Below are 24950 nucleotides of genomic sequence, written 5' to 3' on the forward strand. Positions count from 1 at the left end.
GCAATACGATACTGGCATTTGGTTACTTTTGCATTCATGGAATTTATAAAATTCTGTATTAAAACCAAAAATTGTAGGAATTATCTAATAATGGCAACTCTATGATATACGGCTATGTTTGAGGTAATGTTTAAACCGTCATAAACTATTGCTTAGTGCCAATTGTGACTTAAGATTTCACTAAATTTGTTTTGTTGGTTAACCTGTAATACGAATGTTTTTAGTACGGTGCTTGTGTCTGTACGAAGTTATAAAAATTTTGTGACGTTTGTTTTTGTTGCTGATTGAGAGTAAACGAAATTGAATAAAAAAAAATCAGTCATGGCGGATCCGAGACTCGAGAAGGACGTGTCAAACGGCGTAGGAGATGAACATGCCGAATCGAGGGAGCATGTTTACCTTGAAGAAACATTCTATATTCTTTCGAAAAAAAATTCAGTGTTTCGAGTACAGCTTACGTCCAAAGGGTTAACGTTAACAAAAGAAACAGATGGGAACTCGAAAGAGCAAACGATCCTGCTGCGCGACATCGTCGGCAGCAAGTGTATGAGGAGCAAAAGACGACGACCCGGGGCAGGATCCTGCGTGTGCAGTTTCGTAAGCCAGCAGCAGCTCAAGGTCGTCGAGGAAAACAGCGGTGATCTCGACGAGAACGATATCAGCGCGTACCTGTACATCTACGCCTATATTTTGAAACGGAGCCGCCGCACTATGAAAAGGGAGAGAACAACAATAACGTTGCGGTTCAGATCGTTTGATAAGTACGAAGATAATAACAAAGAGGCGCAGAAGTGGAGATCGACAATAAAGTGTCTGATAGCGGGTCAGCCGATCACTTATGTTCCGCCCGCGAACGATAAGAAGCTGTTGATATTGTTGAACCCTAAGTCGGGGCCGGGGAAAGCGCGGGAGCTGTTTCAGACGAAAGTGGCACCTATTCTGCAGGAGGGAGAGATTCCGTATGATCTCCACGTGACTAAATACGCCCAGTACGCCCGGGAGTTCGTTCGTACGAGGAATGTGTATGGTTGGCGCGGGATCGTGGCTGTGGGGGGCGATGGCGTGTTGTTCGAAATCCTGAATGGAATGTTCGAGAGGCTGGACTGGCAGCAGGCCTTGGCGGAAGTGCCACTCGCGATCCTGCCTTGCGGCTCTGGCAATGGACTGGCCAGGACTATTTGCCATTTATACAAGTAAGTACAACTTTAAGCATGTTGTCCATACATACAAAAAAATACATTGACAATTTTCTGCAGAAAAAGGGAATCCTACAAGAATCCAATTGGATATAATTTTCTACATAACTTTGTTTATTGTTAGCATGAAGACTTTCACTTTTGCTGACAAAACTTATGTAAGAAGCAGCTTAGGTAAGCCTGAACTAAAGTAAAAATGTTTGATTGTAGCCTAATATGCCAGTGGTAATGGCTATAGCCATGCTTTGCATACAAATTTAAGACTTCTGATATTGTAGAATGGCCGTCACTATGGATACTATTGGCAAACACCTTAAGAAAATAGGTAAATTAGTATGAACTATCTTAGTATGCAGTTTACAGATAGCCAGATAAACAAAATAAAATACTATTAAAATCTGCAATATGCACAGAGATCTCATGTTTACAGAGATAATAAGCATAGATCTTATGAGGATAAAGAAAAATAAAATTTTAATAAAAGGTTTGACAAAGAAAACACAATTAGCAAAAAAAAAATTAAACTTACATAATAACAGTTATTAAAATAACTTGGAATACTTAGATGAGGAAAATAATAATTGGTTCTAACAATATTGGCATGTGAAAGTAATGTAATTCAAAAATTAAATATTTAATTAATTTGTTAATTAATATTTCAAACATAGCCATCTGTCATATCTAGCAAAATTACCTAATATTAAAAACATCAGAATACAAACACCAACCAATTGATACAACCTGCTAAAAACGAGCATACCTTCTTCCATCTTCAGGGTGAGCACTTGCAACCCCTCTGGTGTTACGGGTGGCCATGGGCGACAGCAATTTCTTACCGTCAGGCGATTTGTCTACTTCTTTGCCTTCTGTATCATAAAAAAATGTCTTGGATATTAGTCGCAGTTAGCTAGATTTTTTTTTATTTATTTTAGCTAGAAAAAATATCTTGACACCAAGTTGGGTTGATCCAGATTTTGACTCGGGGAAAATTTTGGGTATTACTGTACTGCAGATATTTTTGCTTTTTACTGTAATAATAACAGAACAATCTATTGCAGATGTAAAACTAAAAAAAAAACTGTAACACATAAGTAACCTACCAATTTCCCTAGTATTTTATTATTAGTACCAAGCATTTTCTGTACAATTGAACACAGTCTTCAAGGTCATGGGAAAAAACATATTTAGCGCTGATGTTAGTCACAAAACACATGAATATGCTGTTTGTTTCTTAATGTAAGCATATTTGCCATGTGAGTTGAAATTATGCTAATCAGCTTAACTGATCTCTATGGATACTTAAAGTGTTCTTTTAGGCCCAGTTGACAGTTGAAAGGAATATTGTATAGTATATAATAGATAATTAAGTTTGTTAATTTATTTATATTATTACTTACCTGATGATCAACACACATTGTGGTTCATATAAGGAAGTTGTTTATGAATTTGAAATGAAATATGAACAATGTCAATGAGAATCGTGTTGACAAACAACAGCATTTTCAAAAATATATTTAACAATTTTTGATAGATATCAGAAATACGAAACTTTACTGAAAAATAAGAATATGTAATCTACATAAATCACCATCCATATTGAGTAGTCAGCAGCATCTAGAAATTCAAGGACTTGTGAGAATGAATACTTCAGCATAATGCTTAAATTTAATGAACACTTGTATGCGCAGCTGTGTTGTGTATATCGTTTCACATTACATAAAAACATGTCATGTATATGTATATCAATTATGATATTAACATTAGTTATCATGGTATTCTTGGTCACGTCAAATGTTACGAACAACCACTATTTTCCTTAAAAATCCGTCATCTTTCAATGTCTGCAAGTATCCTAAGGCCGCGAACTGGACGCACGCGGAGTAACGGGCGGCGCGGCAAGCGGCCGTTGCTGGCGTCCAAAACAGATTCATTCAAGTGTATACATTTTGATCGTGCCGCTCGGAGCTAGGCGGCGCCAGCGGCAGTTCGACGGCACGGTGCCCCGCTCGCCGCGCCGGCCTAAACCGGGCTCCATTTAGTTACTTAATCGTAAGATTAAGCGTAAACACTAGGTTTTACGAAAGCGACTGCCATCTGACCTTCCAACCCAGAGGCGAAGCCTACGACTAAACTGAGGCGGTTGATAAAGAAGTGGTTTACTAAGTCAGTAGAAAGTTTTGGAGCTAACAGTTTACATTTACATGGTACACCAGGCTACTACTCATATCAAATTTGGCACAATCAATGATTATTTTCTATAATATTTGACTTGAAACCAATATATATGGCTACATATTTTAATTTAAAATATTTAACATGGCCGATATCGTTTTCGTAATTAAAAAAAAAGGGTCAAGTAGCCTATTTTACTTACTTAACATAAAACACATTAGCTTCATGCTGCCAAGCCTTCAACCACTTCGTAGCTGACCATAATAACTTTTTACCAACCGCCTCAGTTAAACGGTAGACCTATAGATCCTATCATCATTACCTAAGTACCGAGAAACTCAGTAGTACAACCCAGGATTTGAACCCATGACCTCCGGTGTGAAGTACCTAGTAGTCGATGATTATTATATTTAATATTTTTGTTTAAATTCGCGAAAATAATACTTTGCGACATCGATAAAAAAATTAAAAGTGAGACATTATTGCCGTGAACTACAAGTTCGTAACTCCTTAAACAATTGAACTCCCTGAAAACCTCTTTATATACTTCCTTGTACCTTCGTACATAACTCCACATTGTCATTTAAATGAAAAAGCTACCGACATTGTCCGCGTGCAACTCTTTAATTATACAATATAACATCGAGTACACTTAATGTAATAATATCTGATATCACTTTTCTCTGCAGCTGACTGTACCCACTTTAGTAAATGACAAATGTAGCGATGTGAAACTGTAATTATAATTGACTGGTATTATGTAGCGGGTGCAATCTAATTGGTTAAAATTGCTTTGTGTACGTTTGCATAACGAGTAAACGTCATATGCAGACATAGAAGATTATGTGGCACAAACGAGAGTTTGATAAAATGAAACATCGATAAATCTGTTATCGATAAGTCGGTCATAGATTAATAATTAAAAGTTGTAACTTCTACTTGCTGTAAATTACCGAGAAATAACAAGAATGAACATCAAATACAAATCGGTACATAATTCCTTTATTAACTACATATATTTAGTAATTAATAAAAAAACCTAAACTGTAGTAGCCAGTGCCAAAAGAATAGCAAACCACCAATATATCAAAGAAAGATATCGAACGTGTTAAGTATTTCGCTGAAGCTAGGTTCTCATACAATGTTAAAAATATCTATAACGTTAAGGTAATATCGACAATGGACATGTCGATATTTCATTTTGTCAATCACATTATTCTGCCACCAAAACTTCTATGTCTGGTCATATGAATCATGATTTGAGATCGTAATCGACATCATAGGATTCATAGGTAATCATTACATCATAAATTTTCTCGTCTTTGTAGATACAAAGTAACAGACGAAGTTCAAGGTTGCACAACAACATTATCATCATCATATCTGGATTCTTTGAAGAAGACAAACGTCCACATCTGAACTTTGCCTTCCACAATTACCTACCTCTCCACAGTATTCGTTTTCTTGCAGCTTGCATACTCCCGCGAAATTTACCAGATCCATCTTGTCATTCTTCTCCTGTATTTTCTTCTTAGCCTTTTTTTTTTGTAACTGGGCTTTTTAATGCCATTCTTGCTGTCGTTATAAATGTGTTCGAAGTATACATATCTGTCGCCATCAGCGGCGGTATCATGGTCGCATTTTTATCAAAAAAAATTATTAAAAAAACCGACCATCATAGTCCTATACATATGTATATACCGAACGAAAGCCCCGAGGTACTTACTCAAAAGTATTGAAATTACTGGTTACAATAACTTACAATTACAACATTGATTTATTATAAGCTCGGTAGGCTATCTATAATATAGATAGAGGTTGTAATAAGGAATGTAACAAAGGATGTCAGTAGCCGTAAAGCCATACCACGAGTTGGCGTTTGACATTTACGTTAGTGTCTGCGTGAACTCATCGCATTCCCTCTCTATCCCACCAATACATATACATCAGTGTGAACGAGATTGGACTGCGATCGAGTTTACGCAGCTCGCAGTCGCTAACGTCAATGTCAAGTGTCAACTCGTGGTACGGCTACTAGTTCAAACGGCTTGGCTGAGGTACCTATACAATTACAGCAATAGGTATACGTTATATGCTTACTTATATGTACATGTTTCTTATCGCAGGAAATAGCGGCATGTGTAACTTGTAGAAGTCTGACCTTAGATTACGTATATTTCTCACAAATCTACAATTATTCTCTTTGATAAATGTACTTTGGATTCCTATCTCTGACAATATATCACTTGTTATGGAGAGTATCCAAGCCACAAAATGAATAAGTGAAAAGTATTAAAGTTACTCGACTGCGGGTTTTTTTTTACCTATGTAGAATCTCCTACTCAAACATTAAAAATATAGCTTATGGAACACAAGGTATAAAATGAAATATTTGATATTATCAAAATAGGCTAGCTACGCAGTCTTGCCGCTACAGTGAAATACCTACTCACCTACATGCCTACCTACCTTCCTATTAGTTGTCGTCGTACTCGTAGTTAATTTTGTCCGTCTTGTGAAGATAAACATACATTTTGTATGGAACGTCAGAAAAGTGCCTTTTAAATTTACTAGATCCACCCCACTAGATCCTCAGTAGAAAAAAACCGAAAAATGTGTTAGTTTTTCGAAAAAAATAAATGTTATGTGTACTTCTGAAAACTCCCATTTAACTACGGTGCCTACTCTAATAATACAATACAAATATTCTTCATCGCTTAGCACTATGTAAAAGAAAATGACATACAAATTAAGCATATCTGAAACTATGGCAGACATCAGGCGGCCTTATCGCTGAAGAACCTACATATGTAACAATTGAAAACTAGAGGCTACAAGTGTTTTAAAGTTTTTCCAAAATGTACACAAATTACGTCAACTGTCCGTTTTTTAATAACCGGTATTAACAGTTATTTTATTAAAATCCGTAAACAAGATTTTTTGCATGTTTTTAAAGGTAAATGTCAAAGTCCAGACGCGACGCTACGGTCAGATATGTTGAAGCAAATTGTCAGTAAATAAGTACTCGTAAATATGTAAATTTTATTCATACTTATTATTAATGGGCGGCTGACGGATGCAAATTACGTCAAAATAATGTTGAACGATATACGTAATATGAATACGACTAAAATCGATTTAAATAAAGACGACATAATTTCAAAAAAGTTAGTGTTTTATTCTTGAAATAATTAATCATAATTTTTCTTTATTCGATATTTTCAGTCCATTCCTTTTATAGTTCACTATACACTTATACAGGGGAAATGACCTCTCTACATCTACAGATGTAAGAGGTGCGTATTCGTAAAGTGATACTTCATCATTATTTGGAACTTACTGATATAATAACAAAAAATGCATACATTTTTATATATAAATATAACTCGAAATTTATTAAGTCTTATCCATCTTATGCTTTCGTCACCATATTGCATCCATCGGCCGCCCTTTGCTTATTATTTACTCTGTAGTACTCTGTCTGCTAACTTACTAAACAGTTTTTCGGGTCTTATCTTTTGCGATGGTGTTTAAAAACATGTTTAATGAATTGACGACAAACAATATTATATTCTGCGATAGTAGTTATAAATATTCTGCGAGCCCCCATGAATGACCATGCCGGTCGGTGACATCATCTTAGTACTTTGTCATTTTGGTTGACGTAAGAAGAAATGGCCATACGTTGTAAACTAACCAATTTGTCAATTGTTTTTCCGTATTCCACACTTATTTAATTTCTACGAAATTTTATTTTTATTTTCTTTTATTGTGCACAGTCGCACACCTACCCGAATCTTGACATCCTTGACTTGACCCACAAGTCTGATTGTTTACTACTTAATCTAAACTAGCACAAGTTACGGTGTCGCTATTAGGCACACGGTCAATTCGATAATCTTAGTTAATTACAAAATTAAAATAGTAATACTTCTCGCAGTTGTTCAACTTTTGTTTAAGTAATCCTATCTGAATAACTCCCGCATTGATAATGATAAGTTATCTTATCCTGCGACTTGGCTAGTGGCAAGAGAAGGATATTGACTTGATCGAAAGTTACAATACGTTATCAGTATTAATCGATAGGAGCTATAATTACTATTATACTTAACATAATTATCATGTGATTTTAGAACGCATATCAGCGTTGATACTGCGTTTTCATAATTTACCTCTGAATATGTAATGTAAACACGACCATATTATCAAAGCATTAAAATACATTTTTGAAATATTTGGTAATCAAAACACGACCTTGTGTGTTAATAATGCATTGTTCAGGTACTCGTATTTTAAGCAGTTTGAATATAAAGGTAGCTATCTAATATTGTTATTTTATTTTATTAAGGATAACTGACATTACTAATATTTCGTACGAAATAAGTATCCTGTAATGTGGAATTTGTATGTTTGTTGTACAAAATTGTTTTTTGACTTGTACCAGTACGCTACCAATAAAGATTATCTTATCTTATCTTATCTTATCTTATCTACTTGACAAAATGATATTCAGAGAGGATTCATGGAAAGGCCCCTTATTATCGAACTGAAAGCGGTCTTACCGCGTACCCTACACATAGTTAGGTCCATGGTTCCAATTGGTTGACCGTACTGTAAATTCACGCAATGAAAAGTATAATATATTGGTTTTTAGCATGCACGTAATATATAATTACATGTGAAACCGAGGCGAATGAATTATTGACGGAATAAGATTTGACGCAGAAAGCATTGGTATTGCGTGAGGGATTGGATATAACCAAACCTATATTATTGATACACATAGGCTGCCTTTCCACTAAGGCGTAGATAGGTGATGCCACCCAGCGAAGAACCAATAGCATGAAGGTCATCCAAAGGAGAACCAATAGCTTTGGTCGTCATCCAGAGGAGAGCTAATAGCATTGGTCCACTGGTCGTCATCCAGCGGAGCGGAGAAGAGAACCAATACTATTGGTTGATTCCCGTGCGTCTCCTCTCATATCATCATATGAAAGCCTGCCTTATTTTACATCGAATCGTCGACATGTGTAATGTTTGCTGGGCGTAGACCTTTTTAGTAGTAGTTGTCATAAATTATCTGTACTTGATTCGTCAAGTCAGGAATCGCGAAGTATATGGCAAAACAAAAAAGTAACTTCAATTTTCTCTTTTCAACTTCGATCTTTTAGCTAGCTTCTAGTGGTTAGTAGAGGTTCCTAAAAACGCTGACACTCGCCAATTTCTCACGGAATCCTGACAAAGGACCAAAAATCTGATAGAGACTTTCCTAAACTACCGAAAACCGAAAAGTTAGCCCTGTATAGTAGAGTCATTGGCGAATCGAATATTAGATTATTAACCAAGGGATGAAAGGCACTAATTTCTGTCGAGGTATTTTGGCGCTCGAACTTAGCCAGTGAGAGCGTCGATAGTCCGAGACTGAAATGGTGCTCCTTACCCTAGTTAAACACTCTACTTTTCATGTGTATTAAAAAAACCGTGCAAGTGCGAGTTGGACTCGCGCACGTAGGGTTCCGTACCATTATGTATAAAAACGGCAAAAAAATTATGTGTGTTGTATGGGAGCCCCCCTTAAATATTTATTTTATTCTCTTTTTAGTATTTGTTGATATAGCGGCAACAGAAATACATCATCTGTGAAAATTTCAACTGTCTAGCTATCACGGTTCATGAGATACAGCATGGTGACAGACGGACGGACATAATAGGGTCCCGTTTGACCCTTTGGGTACGGAACCCTAAAAACATCACTTGTATTAATTTACATAGTACTTCTTAAGGGTTCTTTCAATCAACAATTTAGGTAAAAGTATCGTTATTTATGGAATGGGGAGTTAAATATTAGAATGGAAATAGTCCAACAAAACTTATCGTAAAATAAAAAAAACGTACTTGGAATGTAAAATGCTTCAGTGCAGAAACGTCATCACTTTCTGTACATTCCATATAACAACAATTACCTATTTTCAGAGCATGAGAAATGAAAAAGGCTTTTGGAGAGAAGTCACTACCGCTATATACTTAAAAACATAGGGGCCAATAATTAGGGAGATAAGACTTTAACGTTTCCACTATATACAGTTTACGTTCATGATTTCTAAGTTCTACGCTAGACTGAAAAGAAATGCGTGATATTTATGGCACGCGTGACTAAAAATTGACCAGCTTTGAACAATATTTATTAGCTATGGGCCATATAAATGTAATCAATGGTTTCGTAAATGCACGAATCAATGCATATAAATTGAAAATAATTGCTTATGTTACCATGTTTCATTACAATCGGAGATATAAAAGGCAATTCAATAATCCTTGTTATTGATTTCTTATCTTATCAAATAAACACTATATCTTCGGAATCCTTAATGGATGATGAGGATGTCCGTCTGAGCAGCTGGCTTGTTTTGGTGAAGTTTCCGTTGTATATGGATTAAGAAAATTTTATTACTATTAGAAAAGCCATTACAGGTACAGTCTTCGATAATATCTTACATAACGGAGGGCGTAAATATGTGAGACGCTCTTATGGCTCTTCCAAGAGTAAGGCCTGAGTGGACGGTGGAGTTGGGCGTGCAGCGGGGCGGGGCGTGCGGCGTGCATGTTAAACAAATGCAAACGTGTAGGAGCCGCCGACGCCACGCTGCACGCGCCGCCGAACGCTCCGCTTCGAGGGAGCGTCGACTCAAGCCTTACGTTAAGATTGCAATGTCATATTAACACCATGTATTTTTGCGTGCTGCGCTGGACAAAATATTATTGCAAATTATTGTACACCTACATGTACATATTTTTATTCTGGGGATTTGGTTGTTTATTATCGCGAGTTGTGAGTAATCTGTAATCTATAGCCAGCTGCTCGATAAAACGTGATTAAAACTGTTGAAGCTGTCAGGAATAGTCAGAACTAGATTACTTAGAAGAGTGTAATTAGGTTTGCACCTTGGAACCTAGAGGAATATAAATGTCATATAATACTATACATATTTATATATTTAATTATAACGGATAAACTTTTTTTTTTAATACGCAAACGGCGTTTGAGAAAAATAATTCCTACACTACTATTTACAGTTGATTACGGGTAAATTAATTGGTTTTGGAAATAATATATGGCAAAATTTGTCGGTAAATGCTTTAGTTAGAAAAATCAGCTATGCCAAATGCTAATAACTCTTAAAATGATATTGCTTTCTAGATCCTGTTCCGTTACTAATAAATCTTAATTTTGATATATTCTAACTTTATACATATTATACCTATTCTATCCATACAGAATACGAAACGATTGTGACCGTCTTTCAAGTGAGTCACCACTATTTTCCATTTCAAATTTCGTGCTGGCCTATTTTCCTTCCGACGCGGCGCTACATATTTTTGCCGTGAATTCATACAAAATCTAACTTGCTTTATCTTGTAGTGCTTCAACGCTTTAGTGTCCTATTTTTTTAACCCTAATTTATTAAGGCAGAGGCGTTTTCGCGACCACACGCGGTACTTCAAAATAATTATTCTTTATTCGATGAGTAGTCCTGGCATTCAATTGCCTTTTTACAAGCTTTTATTTAACTTGCCCTGTTCTGTTAGCATGTATGGGACAAATCTTGCGAGTTAAATTTGACCCACTTCCCGGTTTCCGATGAAGCTGTAAATTTGCATACATATTTAAGTCGGGTGACAATGCAATATTATGGTACCATCAAGCTGATCTGATGATGGATACAGGAGGGAGCCATAGGAACTCTGTGATAAAACAACGGAACCTAATTGTGTTTGGGATTTTTAGAATTGTCTCGATGAGTATTAGTTGCCTGTGGAAAAAAGTACAGTCAGCGATAAAAGCTTGTACCAAAAATGAATTTTTGCCAAAAACTTATTTTAAACTATTAACCAACATTAAGGTAACCCTGTTACTGTTATAAAGTATGTGTCTGAACAACTAGTTCAGTTCTGAATCATTCTTTATTATGTAGATACATTGGTAATAAATAAATAAGATTTTAGTATGCCGAAATCTCAACAGGATAAAACGACTCAATATTATTTTTAAGGTTTTTTGCATACATATTAAGCAAAATTGTTTTTCTACAAAATGAAAAAGTAATACCTATTGTTTTGTCCTTCGAGTTGAGGTACCTACTTGGCCTAACAATTCCAAAAACGAGCCATTTAGATTTTAAGCAAAACGTCTCGATGGTCTCGACATATTAAGTTTGTTACTTTATTTTGTTATTATTTGTCTCATAAGTTTAAAAAGGCTTGCTGACTTTGCATTTGTATCAAAACGTTTAAGTTTTATTTTTATGGTCTACTTGCTATTAGGAAGCAGGCCAATTCCAAATTCTTCCTTATTTAAAATCTAACCGTCGCTAAATGGGGTTATTCCGACTAGTTACCACTAACTTATTACCAGTGGTAACAACAGAGATTATTTTTCTCACTTGCTCCCAGTGGAAACAATTGAGAAAAAATTCCAAGTCTTCCATTCCAAACCAACTACTGGTAAAAATTTGGTGGTAACTAAGTGGGAATAACTCACAATATGAGATGTCATCGTTTTTCAACTGGACCATAGCTTGGACTCACTGATGTCACTCCGTCACTATTAGGTATACCACTATTATTTGGTCGTTGTCTATAATAACTAATATCTGTTTTAAAGGGGCCCCGTCCCCCTATCCTGTCCCCTCCTGAACTATGATTGCGCGTTCTCGTCACTTCCATGGAGCTTTCCACTGCCAATGTATAAACATTTAATACCTATCACTCGTTTTGGAGATTTAAATGGTTTAGTAAGATTTTAGTTTAAGGAGCTCTCCTCAAATGTTGGTCTCTAGCTGTTTTGTAATTCTTCGACGTATGATTTTGAATTTTAATTACGACGATGGTAGGATGGTACAATTTTGAATTTAAAGTCAACGGCACTTGGGCCTAAATGGCGATGTCAAAAGCATGGTTAGAGATTAAAAAAAAGTTTTTGTAATAAAATATTTGTATAAAAAATATATTTAAATATTATCAAAATTATACCGTCGTCCACAATGTTAACTATCCACCGCCGATGGTCAGTTAATAAGTTTGCTGTATTAGACAACATTAGTTTATTTTGGAACGGACAGTAAAATGCAAATGGGTTGACGATCCTCGGTAGAATATTGCCAATAATTCCATTGCCTTTAAAACAATGTCAATTGTTAATGTATCAGTCAATTATTCTCCATCGCAATATAAAGACGCAACAATGATGGACGTTGACATTACTATAGACGATTAATAGTAAAGATTATTTATCTTTATACAAAGTTGCGTTTCTCACCATTGTTGTAGGCAGATGGCGCTTCTTCCATTGCTACTTTCTTTTTCGTTCGGATTCAAAGAATCGATCACAGGGCCTACCGCGAACACCGAGTTCCTCTAATTATGGCGTAATTAGAGTGACAGAGATAGTTGCTCGAAATCTACGAAATTAGATTTTTCTGTTATAGCCCAGAGACAGACTTAGGTGGCGTTGTTTCATCACAGACTCCCTAAGGTCACCTGTCTCCATCATCAGATCGGCTCGATGGTAGCATAATATTGCATTATCATCCGACTTATAAATATTTATACAAATTTAGCTTCCATTTGACCCACACACTAACGGCAAGGTAAATAAAAGCTTGTAAAAACAGATGGCCGTTTACTATAAGCTAAATAACTAGAATAAATTAAAACAAAACAATAAATAAACCAAAAATTCCTCTATCAGAATACATTACTGTTTCTGACATTGCGTAACACGGAGGCGCCTGCTGTGATAATCTATCAACACCTTAATTAACAATAGATAATATATGATACGGTTATTCGATATTATTGTAATACGTTTGGTTCTCATTCTGTTTGAATGCACATCCGGCTCTAAATCCTATTTTTTTGGCGAGGCAAGCGTTCAATTAAGATAATTAGTAACTAATATGATAATATAATCATCACGCCTAATCAGACACGAAACTGATTTGCCATGACTGGTAGCCGTACCACGGGTTGATAATTGACGGTTACCTTAGCGACTGCGTAAACTCCATCACAGTCCCACTTGCTCACACTGATGTACAGTCAGCGTCAAATACTTCGTAGCAGTCAAAGTGGCCAAATAGTTCGGTACACCATACTAAATATATGGTGTACCGAACTATTTGGCTACTTTGACTGCTACGAAGTATTTGACGCTGACTGTACCTATTGGTGCGATATTGGTAGATGTGCGATAGAGAGGGAATGCGATTGAGTTCACGCAGTCGCTAAATTAATTGTCAATTGTCAACTCGTGGTAGTCGTGTGGTTATGGTAACTGAATCAAGCGTAGGGTTTCTGGTTTCTCGACTTTTTTATTTCTCGAGGCACGGGAATTATCGACCAGGATTTCTTGAGTTTCTCGAGTAGGTATCTCGAAAAATTTTGAAAGTCTCAAAATACATGATGTTATTTTCATATTTTTTTGCTTTAATACAAATTGGATACATAGGAGTTGTAGATGAGATCAATAATCATACAAATGGTAAATTTTTAATAAACATTATTTTATTACATTTAAATAAACATTATATTATTACACAAACACAAAATTGCACTTAATAATCAAAAATTCAACAACCAAAAAAAAAAAAAGCTATAGGTGCAGGCGTGCGCGCCGGCGATGTAATATGCTATAGTTTATTTCTTTAGGTATTTAACAAAATGTATACAAATCACAATATGGTGTTTTATTAGGCAAGAATATTCAAGTGAATTAATTTAACTCGAAGTGACAAACTTACAGAAGATTTACTACGTAATATACTTACTCTATTTTGTATTATTTGATTTATTGAGAGTAAATTAGTTTTGTAATATTTGTTATTCGTCTTTTAGCATAAGAAATAAGCTAAGCGATCTAATGACGTGTCTTTTTATTGAAAAATACGTTTGAAAAATAAGTCGAGGCAAATATGGAACAATTATAAATCATATACGATTACTTACATTATTTTGCTTTCATAAGTAATAGTTACTATTATTTTAAGCGTTTTTAACTTTGACGTTTCTAAAAAACCCTGACACTTGCCAAGCCTCCTCTACAATCCTGATAAAGGACCAAAAATCCTGACATGTGACGGGAAATCCTGACATATGGCAACCCTGGTTTTGAATGCACTATTACACCTGAACCTTGCTTTCCGTTTAAAGGGAAAATTCAGTGCCTGAATGCATTTTGCTCTTTCATTGTTATTAAGTGAATTAGATATTCAAAGTAATCACACCAGCTGATAACTGGGGCGCTAAAAGATTTCCAAAGCAATTAGCCATAACGACGTAAAGGAAACTCACCTTGTTTCCATGAACCTGATTGACCAGTTAGTGCATTAAGGTAAAGGCAAACGCCATTACTATCACCTACGCCATTGCTAAATTATCTTTGTTATCTTGACCTTTGCAGTATTATAGTCAAATTATTTTATTTTTATGCACAAATATAAGCATATACCTATTAAAATTGATAAACAGTCGTGTCACGTCAAAATATCTATAAGGCGAAGAGCTGTCTCTTAGTATCTACCCGTCAAAACGAAGAAAATGCTTTAAAAAAATACGATAGATTTTAGGGTATAATAAGTTGAACTCTGCGTCAAAAAACCGGAGCCGGACACACCGTTTGCCAATGCCTGATGGGGCAGACAGGCGGACACGTAAAATTCTGGCTCGACTAGACCGTAAAATCTTTAAGATGGATAATTGGCACTCTTCCACAAATGTATGGTGTATTGGGGAAATACGAAAACGAGGCAATTTTGAAAATAAGAAATTTATACTACACTAGAAGCATTTTCTGCTTTAGCAAAGCAACATCAGTTAGCAAAATTACTTGGTAAGCGTTTTAGTATTAGCGTAAGCTGCGCAAGTGTTGCCAAATTACCCCGTTTTGAAGTTGCCACTGAGCCCCTTAAAAGTGTCATCAATAAAACCGTGCAAATATCTTGACTATTTTCAATGTCATGGTTCCACATTGGCCTAGTGATTCACCTGGCTGATTGTATCTCATTCTGGCAAATTATCCTATTATGCTCGAGCGCTTTATACTATGACTGCTATAAGTGCACCTTTGTTTATAATTAGACGTTGAACTCTGTGTAATGATCACATCCAGCTGTTTTAACTTTAATCGTTCTCTATCATATAAGCATGACACGTCAAAATAGCCGCTAGACAATGCTCTCTTTGTGTATATTGAACCTTAAATCGAAGTGGTAAAGTAGGAATTATATTGGTCAATGTAGTACCTACAAATCCTACAATACCTACATACTGTGTCTGCAAAAGGGTTATTAAACAAACTATAGGCCTTTCGTTGTCTCGTTAGTCGTTATACGAGACAGCTTCTCTCGACACAAATACACACAAAAACACAGACTTTTGAATTTCTTTGCAGGTTTCCCGGCGATGTTTCCTACACCAAAAAGCAACTTGTAAATATCAAATGGCATATCATTATCATACCTAAGTTTTGGCAAACTCTTTGGAACGAACCGGGGTTTGAATTCGAACCCACGATACGAACCAGAAGTATGGTCGCATGAAATACCAAAATTTATACAGTATGTTACGTACGAAAAACATAATTTTTGAGAGGCAATCGTAGGTCAGTTCCTCTGATCGTCATAATTGTGAAACTTGAGTCAGCAGGTCATCTATCTTATACACCCGGTTGTTATGTTTGTGTTGCGTACTATTTTGCGTTATGATGATACTCGTCTGGTATGACTTCACACGAAACTGTCGCGAGTTTTTCATAAATGTAGCAATATGTGATTGTACCTATCTCTACAGCAATTTGCCTGTATTGCGCATTGCATAGATGCATGTAGTTACGGCAAACGGCCAAAAGTATGTGTGATTTAGACGTGAGTCTCTACTTCTTTTCGTAACTGACCTTTGATAATTAATTATATCGATCGATCAAATACTTGCGGTGTTTTGGGGCTTTATTCTCCAAAAATGTAACGTAATTTTTTACATGCTTTATATTAACTTGCAATGTACCTATGTATGTACAGGTCAAATCTTGCAAGTTAAATTTGACCTACTTCCCGACTTCCACTGAAGCTGAAAATTTGCATACATATGGAAGTTGGGTGACAATGCAATATTATGGTACTATCGAGCTGATCTGATGATGGAGACAGGAGGTGGTCATAGAAACTCTATGATAAAACAACGCAACCTAATTGTGTTTGGAGTTTTTAGAATTGTCTCGATGAGTATTAGTTGCCTGTAGAGAAAAAGTACAGTCAGCGATAAAAGCTTGTAGCAAAAATGAAATGTTTACCAAAAACTTATTTTGTATGAGATTAAGTTGTGGTGGAATTCCCCTTGCGATTGCGAAAGGCGCTACTACATACATTTCAGGGCAATGAAAACAAGTAATTTTTATGAAAATATCCATAAGAAAATATAGTTACTCCAATAGTTTGCCGTGTTTGGACATATTCGCCGGGTTCGAATAGTTATAGATGGTTTACGAGTATGTATATAAGTATTTATATACCTAATTATAATTGATTGTTGATTTATTATTTATTTATATTGTTTCAGTGAACCATACATCCCTCAGCACCTGACCGGGATGGCCATGGCCCTGTCTCGAGGGAAATCGGCGCCTATGGACGTCGTTCGAGTAGAAACTAAGACACAAGTATGTACAACTGTTATCTTAGCGATAAACCGCATGTATTATGGAAACGAATTTTCATGCGTGCTTTAGGCTTGTTAGGCGAGAAAGCTACAAATGATCGACTATTTTCTTCTGCAATAATCAGACAGGTGTTCACAAGTTCGCGCTAATGGCGCTTTTTCTAACAAAAAACAATCGCCCGCAAAAGAAGTAAGTAAGTAAATAATTTATTCTGCATTAAATGTGGTACATAAGTTAGTAACATGAAACACAGGGAACACACAATTTCAGTAACTGGCATGCAAAATAAACCAAAAAATAACAATAAGGCACAAAGTTTAAAACAGAATCTAATATACTACAACTAGATATTAAAAAACGCTATTAATATTATTATACAAAACGCGGAAAACGATTATTATAAAAACGCACTTATCGCTGATTGCTACCGTTAGTCAGAATTGGTACGTCTTCGGAAATAGGTTGAATTAGTAACTACAATTGTATAGCACTTTCTATTAAAAAGTGAATAAGTTATGCATCGCCGTAGCGCGCGGGGCGTTCCATGGCTGAAATAGTTATATTTACGAACATTGCTCTAACTCGTACAACAATGAAAGACGATAGCAGAAACCAACTTTTCTCTCAGCGAGAAACCGCAAGCGATTGTGGAAACAGTTTGATTAAAGCAAAGGCAAGTAAATATTAAAGAACGCAGACCGTTAGTCACTTCGCAATAATTTTCTGTATTGAGCTAGGGCCTTATAAGTATCGCTGTTAATGAACTGTGAAACTCAGCTTATTGATTTTTTTTACCATTGTTAGGTTTTCATAAGTTTTCTGGTCTAAAATATTACCATTGTACTTAAGAGGGTAACTTTCTTACTCACTATTAAGATCATAGTTGAAAACGCAATTTCATAAAAAATATGCATTCCTTAGTAGTTTAAGCTTTCAAGTGACTTACTTGATTGAGTATATTGAACCTAATTGACAAAACGACCGCTTCGTTAGAACTTGTCCTCTTACTCACCGAAATATAGGTAGTAGACTACCTATATATTTCCTCAAATATATTCTAGTTTTCATGACATTTGCCCTTGATCAAAACATGTCAAAATTCAATACACATAAAACTAAAAATCTTAAGAGGGAAGTATATCACGTACTGTAGGCCTAGCACATGATTGGCGCGACAGTATCTCGCGGCGAGATAGACTACCCGTCCCTCTTTAATTAACATTGTTAGAAAAAGACGGGTAATCTATCACGCCGCGAGATACTGTCGCGCCAATCATGTGCTAGCCCGGCTGGTCCATACATAAAGAGAAAATGTTTTTCCACTTCTAAATATTTTCTATGATTTTTAGGGTTTTAAACAGGTACAAAAGGAACCCGTATGGTGCGACTCTGTCCGTCCGTCCGTCTGTCTGTCTGTCTGTCACATCGCTAAATATCTCGAGAACCACTTAAGCTATCGATTTGAAATTTGGAATAGTTATGAACAATAAATGGAGGGCTATAATTAATGTTCTTTTACCTACAATTAAGATAAGCGGTTAAATGTTTCTTACCGCGTAAAACTAGTTCAAAAATGTTAACAATTATATGAAGAACAAGGTTAATTAATGTTGTTATATACAGGATAATTTACTTTAAATGGGGCTTTCGAAAACGATGAAAGTGAGTTAAATGTCGACAATATTAACTTGGTAAATTAAAACGAACGTGGAGGAGCCGCGCGAAATATTGTTTCATACAAACGTAGGCCTCATTTTCCTTTCTGGATATTAACATTATTAAAAAAGATGGACACAATTCGTTGTATATCAACCACAACTATGCCCCAGGTCGGGGATAGTGCAATACCGGGTAACTAACAAATGCAGTAAGGTTCAATTACCTTGTACATAGTTTGAATTTCGAAAAAAAACTTAGGGCCTACGTTTGATTTTTTTCGATTTTTTCAATATTATAGGAGTTAGAAGCATTTAAAATTTTATGAAATCTGTTTTTCGCTCCTAATTTTTATAATAATACAAAACTCAAACATAGGGCATAGCTATCATTAATATACATCAAATTATGTATAAATATTTTCCAAATATCAATAGAGAGGAAAATGGGGACTACGTTTGTATGGAAAATCGCCCGTCATCTTCATGTCATCTTAATATATATCTGCTTTGTTATATAAAAAGGCTTTGTAAAACTAAGCTGTAGCTGTAATAGGGTTGTTTCCAATTTTTTGAAACGCTTGTAATACGTTCTGTATTAACTAAAAGTTGCCCTAAAATTCAACTTTTATACTAAAAACGGCTTTAAATATGTTAAATTAACAAAATATATTTTGACAGATGCTTTCGCGCCCAAAACGCTCTTTGAAAATTGTGTGACGTCACAGTTTACGGTTTGACACATAACTACATACACACGTAGAAGATACGAACTGGCAACTGACATTTGTCATTTGTTCTTTATCGCCTAACTGTCAACAGTGTCAATCCGAGAGTTGTGACGTCATCAGAATCTTCAATAACGTTTCGAGTTTGGTCACGTGACGTGTGCCAAAAGATATTTTAAATTCAATATTTACAAAAATATGGTCATTACAGGTCCCCTAAAAGTAGTTTAACATGTTCTTATAATTCAAAAGAATTTATTGGGATACAATTCTGCCCTAAGATTTGTAGATGGATTCAACCCTATTATTACAATGCAATCGGGAAAACGTTTCGGAAATCTCATCTGTAAGACGAGTTGAGGAGTACAAGGATTTTCAAGGAGCAGGAACTAGTATATAACCTCTAACCATCCTTACTAGAACTGAGGACCTACCGCGAACCACGTTCAACGTGTTGCCTCTTTGTCGCACTTGTAAATTCGCACGTAAGTGTGACAGGGAGACAGCACGTCGAACGTGGTTCGCGGTAGCCCTTCTGATCCAAAGATACTCCTGGTATTACATAACGGTACGGATAGTCCATTCAAATTACTTCACGTGCATCCAATTGAAGTGCTATTACGGGTAAGATCCTCATAAACTACTTATAAGACAGTACTAATCCTGTCATTGTGGATAAATTACCGTTTGACCCGAAAATAACATTCAATCAAGGCACCCCTAAAACCAAATATAATACTATGTTTACAGTACATATGGTGCTACTTTATAGCACTAGTGCGAAAATTAGCATATTACGTTACTGTGTCGAACATTTAAAGGGCCATATGTACTGTAAAACGTTGTACGATACATGTGCGAATAGGTAATTCGCAACTCGTGTCGATTTAAAACACTCCCTTCGGTCGTGTTTTAATTTGTCGCCACTCGTTTCGAATTACCTATTTTTCGCACTTGTATCGTAATGTACTATTACGAGACCTGATGTGCCGTAGGAAACTTTCTAAAACTGCTAAATTTCCTCATAGTAAAATTTTGGAAAGTTATTTTATTTTTGTATGGGAATCTAAATATTCCATTTTCAAAATGAAAGTTTCCTTTGTTCCTGTGATTTTTTTCTGAAATTCCCAAGAACTTTTTGGAAACTTCCCTAAACTTGTATTATAGTACCCTAAAATTTAATCAATACATTGATTTTAATCTAAAAATAATCGAATTATCGGTTATGAAACTGGATATCTATTTTTAATTCCAGCATGACACTGCCATTTAAGCTGGTAAAACTTTGTTAGTTCTACGCGGATAATGTTTACAAAGGCAATTGCTATAAGTTAAACACCAAACTAAATGCGTTAATCTTAATCGTGTAATCTTATCGTTCATGGTTTACACGGACTAATTATGATTTATGTGAAATGGGGGTCGTAATGCAGGTTGTTAAGCATTATTAAGATCATAGCCATCGTCAGATATGGTTACACTATTCAATTGAGTGTGTCCGCTATAAACAAGTACCCACCGTAATGTTTACGGATGCGAGTAGACCTATATATTAGACGAGTAAACCTATATATTAGACGAGTAGACCTATATATTAGACGAGTAGACCTATATATTAGATTTGTATACTCCTCGTCGCTCGCTCCGAGCTTACCCAGTTGTATCCTAAAGAAGCACGGGATCCATGGGTTGAGAGATCGGGCGGCGTCACTTAAAATGTTCAACATAATGTGAACGCCAAATCTTAATTTATTGACGTGGGCTTATCCAATAGTGTCGAGTTTGTTTGCCAGCCCATTCGCAAGGAGGCACAATTTATAAGAGATTACTATTAGTATTTTAATTATTTACTTCACAATAATCTCTTGTATTCTTATTACCTGAATTTGCGACAAAATAAGTCAGTTTTGGGAAAGCTATTGTTATATACGTACCTACGTACTAAAAGGTATACAATGTCATTTCCGACCAATATTATCCAATGCGCTATAAATATATTGCATCACTACAATAGTCCTAAATACCTACCTACGTAGAGGCGGAATTTCCTATTACGTGTTTCTAATTATATGTATTCATTTCCAGATTATGTTTTCCTTCCTATCGGTCGGGTGGGGCTTTCTATCGGACATCGACATCGAAAGCGAGCGGTTACGGGCCATCGGCGGGCAGAGGTTCGCGCTCTGGGCGCTCGCCAGGATCGTAGGGCTTCGGCGGTACAAAGGCACAGTCAGCTACGCGCTTATCAAAGATATTAGTAACCTCCCCAAGCCCAAACACCCTTTAGTGCTCAGCCACAGTATCAGTCAGGACGGAGCGTTAGATTCGCCCGACGCAGAAGCCTTCATCGATTGCGACGAGCACGACTCTAATATGTGGACGAGCTCCGCGGGCGGACCGGGCCGACACCAACGCGTAGACTCCTGGTACTCCGTCAACTCCCGCCGCAGCGCGTTCTACAGCACACGAGGCTCCGAGTACCACAGCGTGACGAGTGCCGGCTCTGAAATGCGATCACCCGTCCACGCCTGCATGCACGGGCCCGCGCCCCATCTCCCGGCGCTCATGTCCCAGCTGCCCGCGCACTGGACGCACGAACAGGGAGAATTCGTCATGGTACACGTTTCCTACCAAGCGTACATCGGTGAAGATCTACTCTTCGCGCCTCGCTCGCAGCTTTCAGACGGAGTGATGTGGATGCTCATCATCAAAGCCGGTATATCTCGATCTCAGCTCCTGTCGTTTCTACTGGGCATTAACAATGGCAACCACGCGGAGAGCAACAATGAGTACATAAAGCTGATCCCTGTGAGTGCGTTCAGGATTGTACCGGAAGGTCCGGGAGGTACGCTCACGGTGGACGGTGAGCTGGTGGAGTACGGGCCCATTCAGGCCGAGGTGTTCCCCAACATAGTCAACGTCCTCGTCCCCGACCTCAAATAACACCACAAGTATTAGCTACTTAGCGGATTGAAAATGACTGATTTTAGTTACCTAAACTACTTAACCGAGCCGCAGTGTCGACGCTCACGCAGAAAGTATTCGTTGATGGTTGTGTTAAGAAAATGTCTAAATTATTCCACACCAAAGCCTTTATTTCAATATGGACATTCCAAGAACTTAAGTGATTTAGTTTTAAAGTACGCATAATGTTTTAAAATTGGTTCCACGGCTATATGTGATAATTTCTTGCATGTATCAGTTGTTAAAAATTGCAACTAGTCAATGTTTTCGAATCTTCGAAAGTAAGTGCCAAAAGACGTGCACTCTAAATGTTTTACTTGTGGTACTTTCTATGGAATTGATATACAAGTTTGCTCAAGAATTTTTATAGTTAAATAATGAGCAATTGATAAGCTAATGGAGTTAACTGCAATAACGGTAATACGTCCATCGTTACTATCTCTCATTCCAAGTTTGATTTCAACAAGGACCAATTTATTCGTATTGTAAAAATAATGTGTTTTACAATTAATTACATGTAATGTTTACTTGCCTTTTTTGTAGATTTTTATGTTGTTTTAAGACCTAATTAAATTAATTAGTGCAATGGTTTGGGTTGGGATGTTTGGGAATACTTAATTTATGTTTGTAATAGGTTTGTTAAGTGTAATTTAAACTATTGTAATGTTTAAAACTTTCTGTGATAATAATGAATTCTGCCATAATGATTTATTCCAATCGATGTGATCGATTACAAGTTGCCGTGACAGCAGCGGGGAGAGCCACCCCAGTTAGACGCCTAATTTATTTATTAATTAATCATATTACAAATTATTGGGGGCTTAGTATTAGTTTTTGTAACCTAATTATAAGCGCAAATGTATTAAATTAAATATTAGATTATACATTAATAAGCCTATACTTACTTTTTGTTAGTTTTTGTAGTTTAATCAGCTTTTCTTATTGCCACAAATGAAAGTTTTTTTAAATATGTTTTATTTTAAAAGTAATCAAAGTATGTCTGTATTGTTCTTGCTGAATTAACAATAAGAAACAGTCATTAATGAACTTAAATTCATTTATCTACAAAGTACCAAAACTGTTTGTAAGTTTTAGAAAAGCAACTAAAGCATTTCTTGATACATTTCCTTAGAAACTTTAAAGCACTGCTATAGTTCGTGTCATCCACGATGACGCGCAGATTATCCAAATCTAACCTTTAATAACTTGGCATTACGAGTTAAGGCTCGCGTCTTCGTGAATGAGACGATTCACTAAGTATTTTTTGTTATGTTTTTCCAATTTAAATTCTATTCCTCATGATTTTAAGCAATGTTTAACATAAGGATGTATAAATAAGTAGAGTATGAAGTAAATGGGTTTTAATAATCTAGTACAAATACAAAACAATGCTACTAAAGTGAAAAATGCATAATGCTCCGGGATCTTTGTTTACTGATCTCCTTGCCGACAACAATTAAATCCTTATGCCAGTAACAATAAGGTCTTATTTGGAAAGCAAACAGAATCTAAGCTCAACATATGTATTTTTGACAATTATGACAAGCCAAGTTTTAATGTAACAATAATTAAGGCTTAATATCATTAGATTTTTATAAGAAATATAAAACAATTCAATTCCAAAGGTATGTTAAATAAATTATAATGTTAAAATGGTAAATGGGTTTTGTTCATCCAGAACTATGGATGATTGTCATCCAAAAAGATTGGGATTACAACATCAAAGTCATGTTGCCTTTGAATTGTAATTCCTCTATTAAAGAAATATCATTAAATTGTTATTAATCAAGAATTTTAAACACCATCGGATTTTGTGAATAAATGTTATTCAAATTCCAAGTTTATGAAACTGTTGTCAATAAATTATTATTCAAAACTATTTCTGAGTTTGCTTCATAAGTACTTTGACGCGTATCGCGTAGTCACATCAATATTTACTTTTTAAGTCATATCAAAGAGAATTTGAAATAGAGGTTTATTGTCAAAAAAACTTTTTAGCGACGTAAATTTACTGCCATCTTTCGACACATAATTAAAACTTTTAGAACGCCATTTGACTTTGATCCTTATTCTTTTACTGATATGAGCTAAATTTGTTAAATATAAAAAAGTGGCATCATCTAATAGATCAAAGCCCAAAGGTATAGCAGCATCGTTTCGAGCGATGGCGCCATAACCTTTAGGTAGTGCCCGGTAAGATGGCGCCACTTTTTGGAATTTAACAAATTGAACACATATCAGTGAAAGAATAAGGATCAAAGTGAAATGCCGTTCTAAAAATTTTAATTATGTGTCGAAAGATAGCAGTAAATTTACGTCACTACAAAGTTTTCTTTGACAATACACCTCTATTTCAAAATTCTCTTTGGTCACATAGATAGGGAGTTTTGGTTGCAGCGCCATCTACCGAGTAGTTTTTAAATCCAAATAATCCTTGAGGCAAACTTTGTGATGTCACTTTAATTTCTACCCGTAAAAGACACTTGGTCATAGGTGGACTGAGAAAAGAAACATTGTGCAAAAC

General features: G+C 35.9%; 1 protein-coding gene across 1 annotated transcript; it reads left to right on the forward strand.

Moving 5' to 3' along the window:
• LOC133523355 (sphingosine kinase 1-like) lies at positions 1-24305 on the forward strand. The gene is made up of 3 exons (XM_061858878.1): positions 1-1193; positions 16980-17079; positions 21548-24305. The coding sequence occupies exons 1-3, from the start codon at positions 322-324 to the stop codon at positions 22403-22405; spliced, it is 1830 nt and encodes a 609-aa protein (XP_061714862.1). The 5' UTR covers positions 1-321; the 3' UTR covers positions 22406-24305.
• Positions 24306-24950: the final 645 nt, after the last annotated feature.

This window comes from Cydia pomonella, chromosome 12 (assembly GCF_033807575.1).
Source record: "Cydia pomonella isolate Wapato2018A chromosome 12, ilCydPomo1, whole genome shotgun sequence".
Taxonomy (NCBI): domain Eukaryota; kingdom Metazoa; phylum Arthropoda; class Insecta; order Lepidoptera; family Tortricidae; genus Cydia; species Cydia pomonella.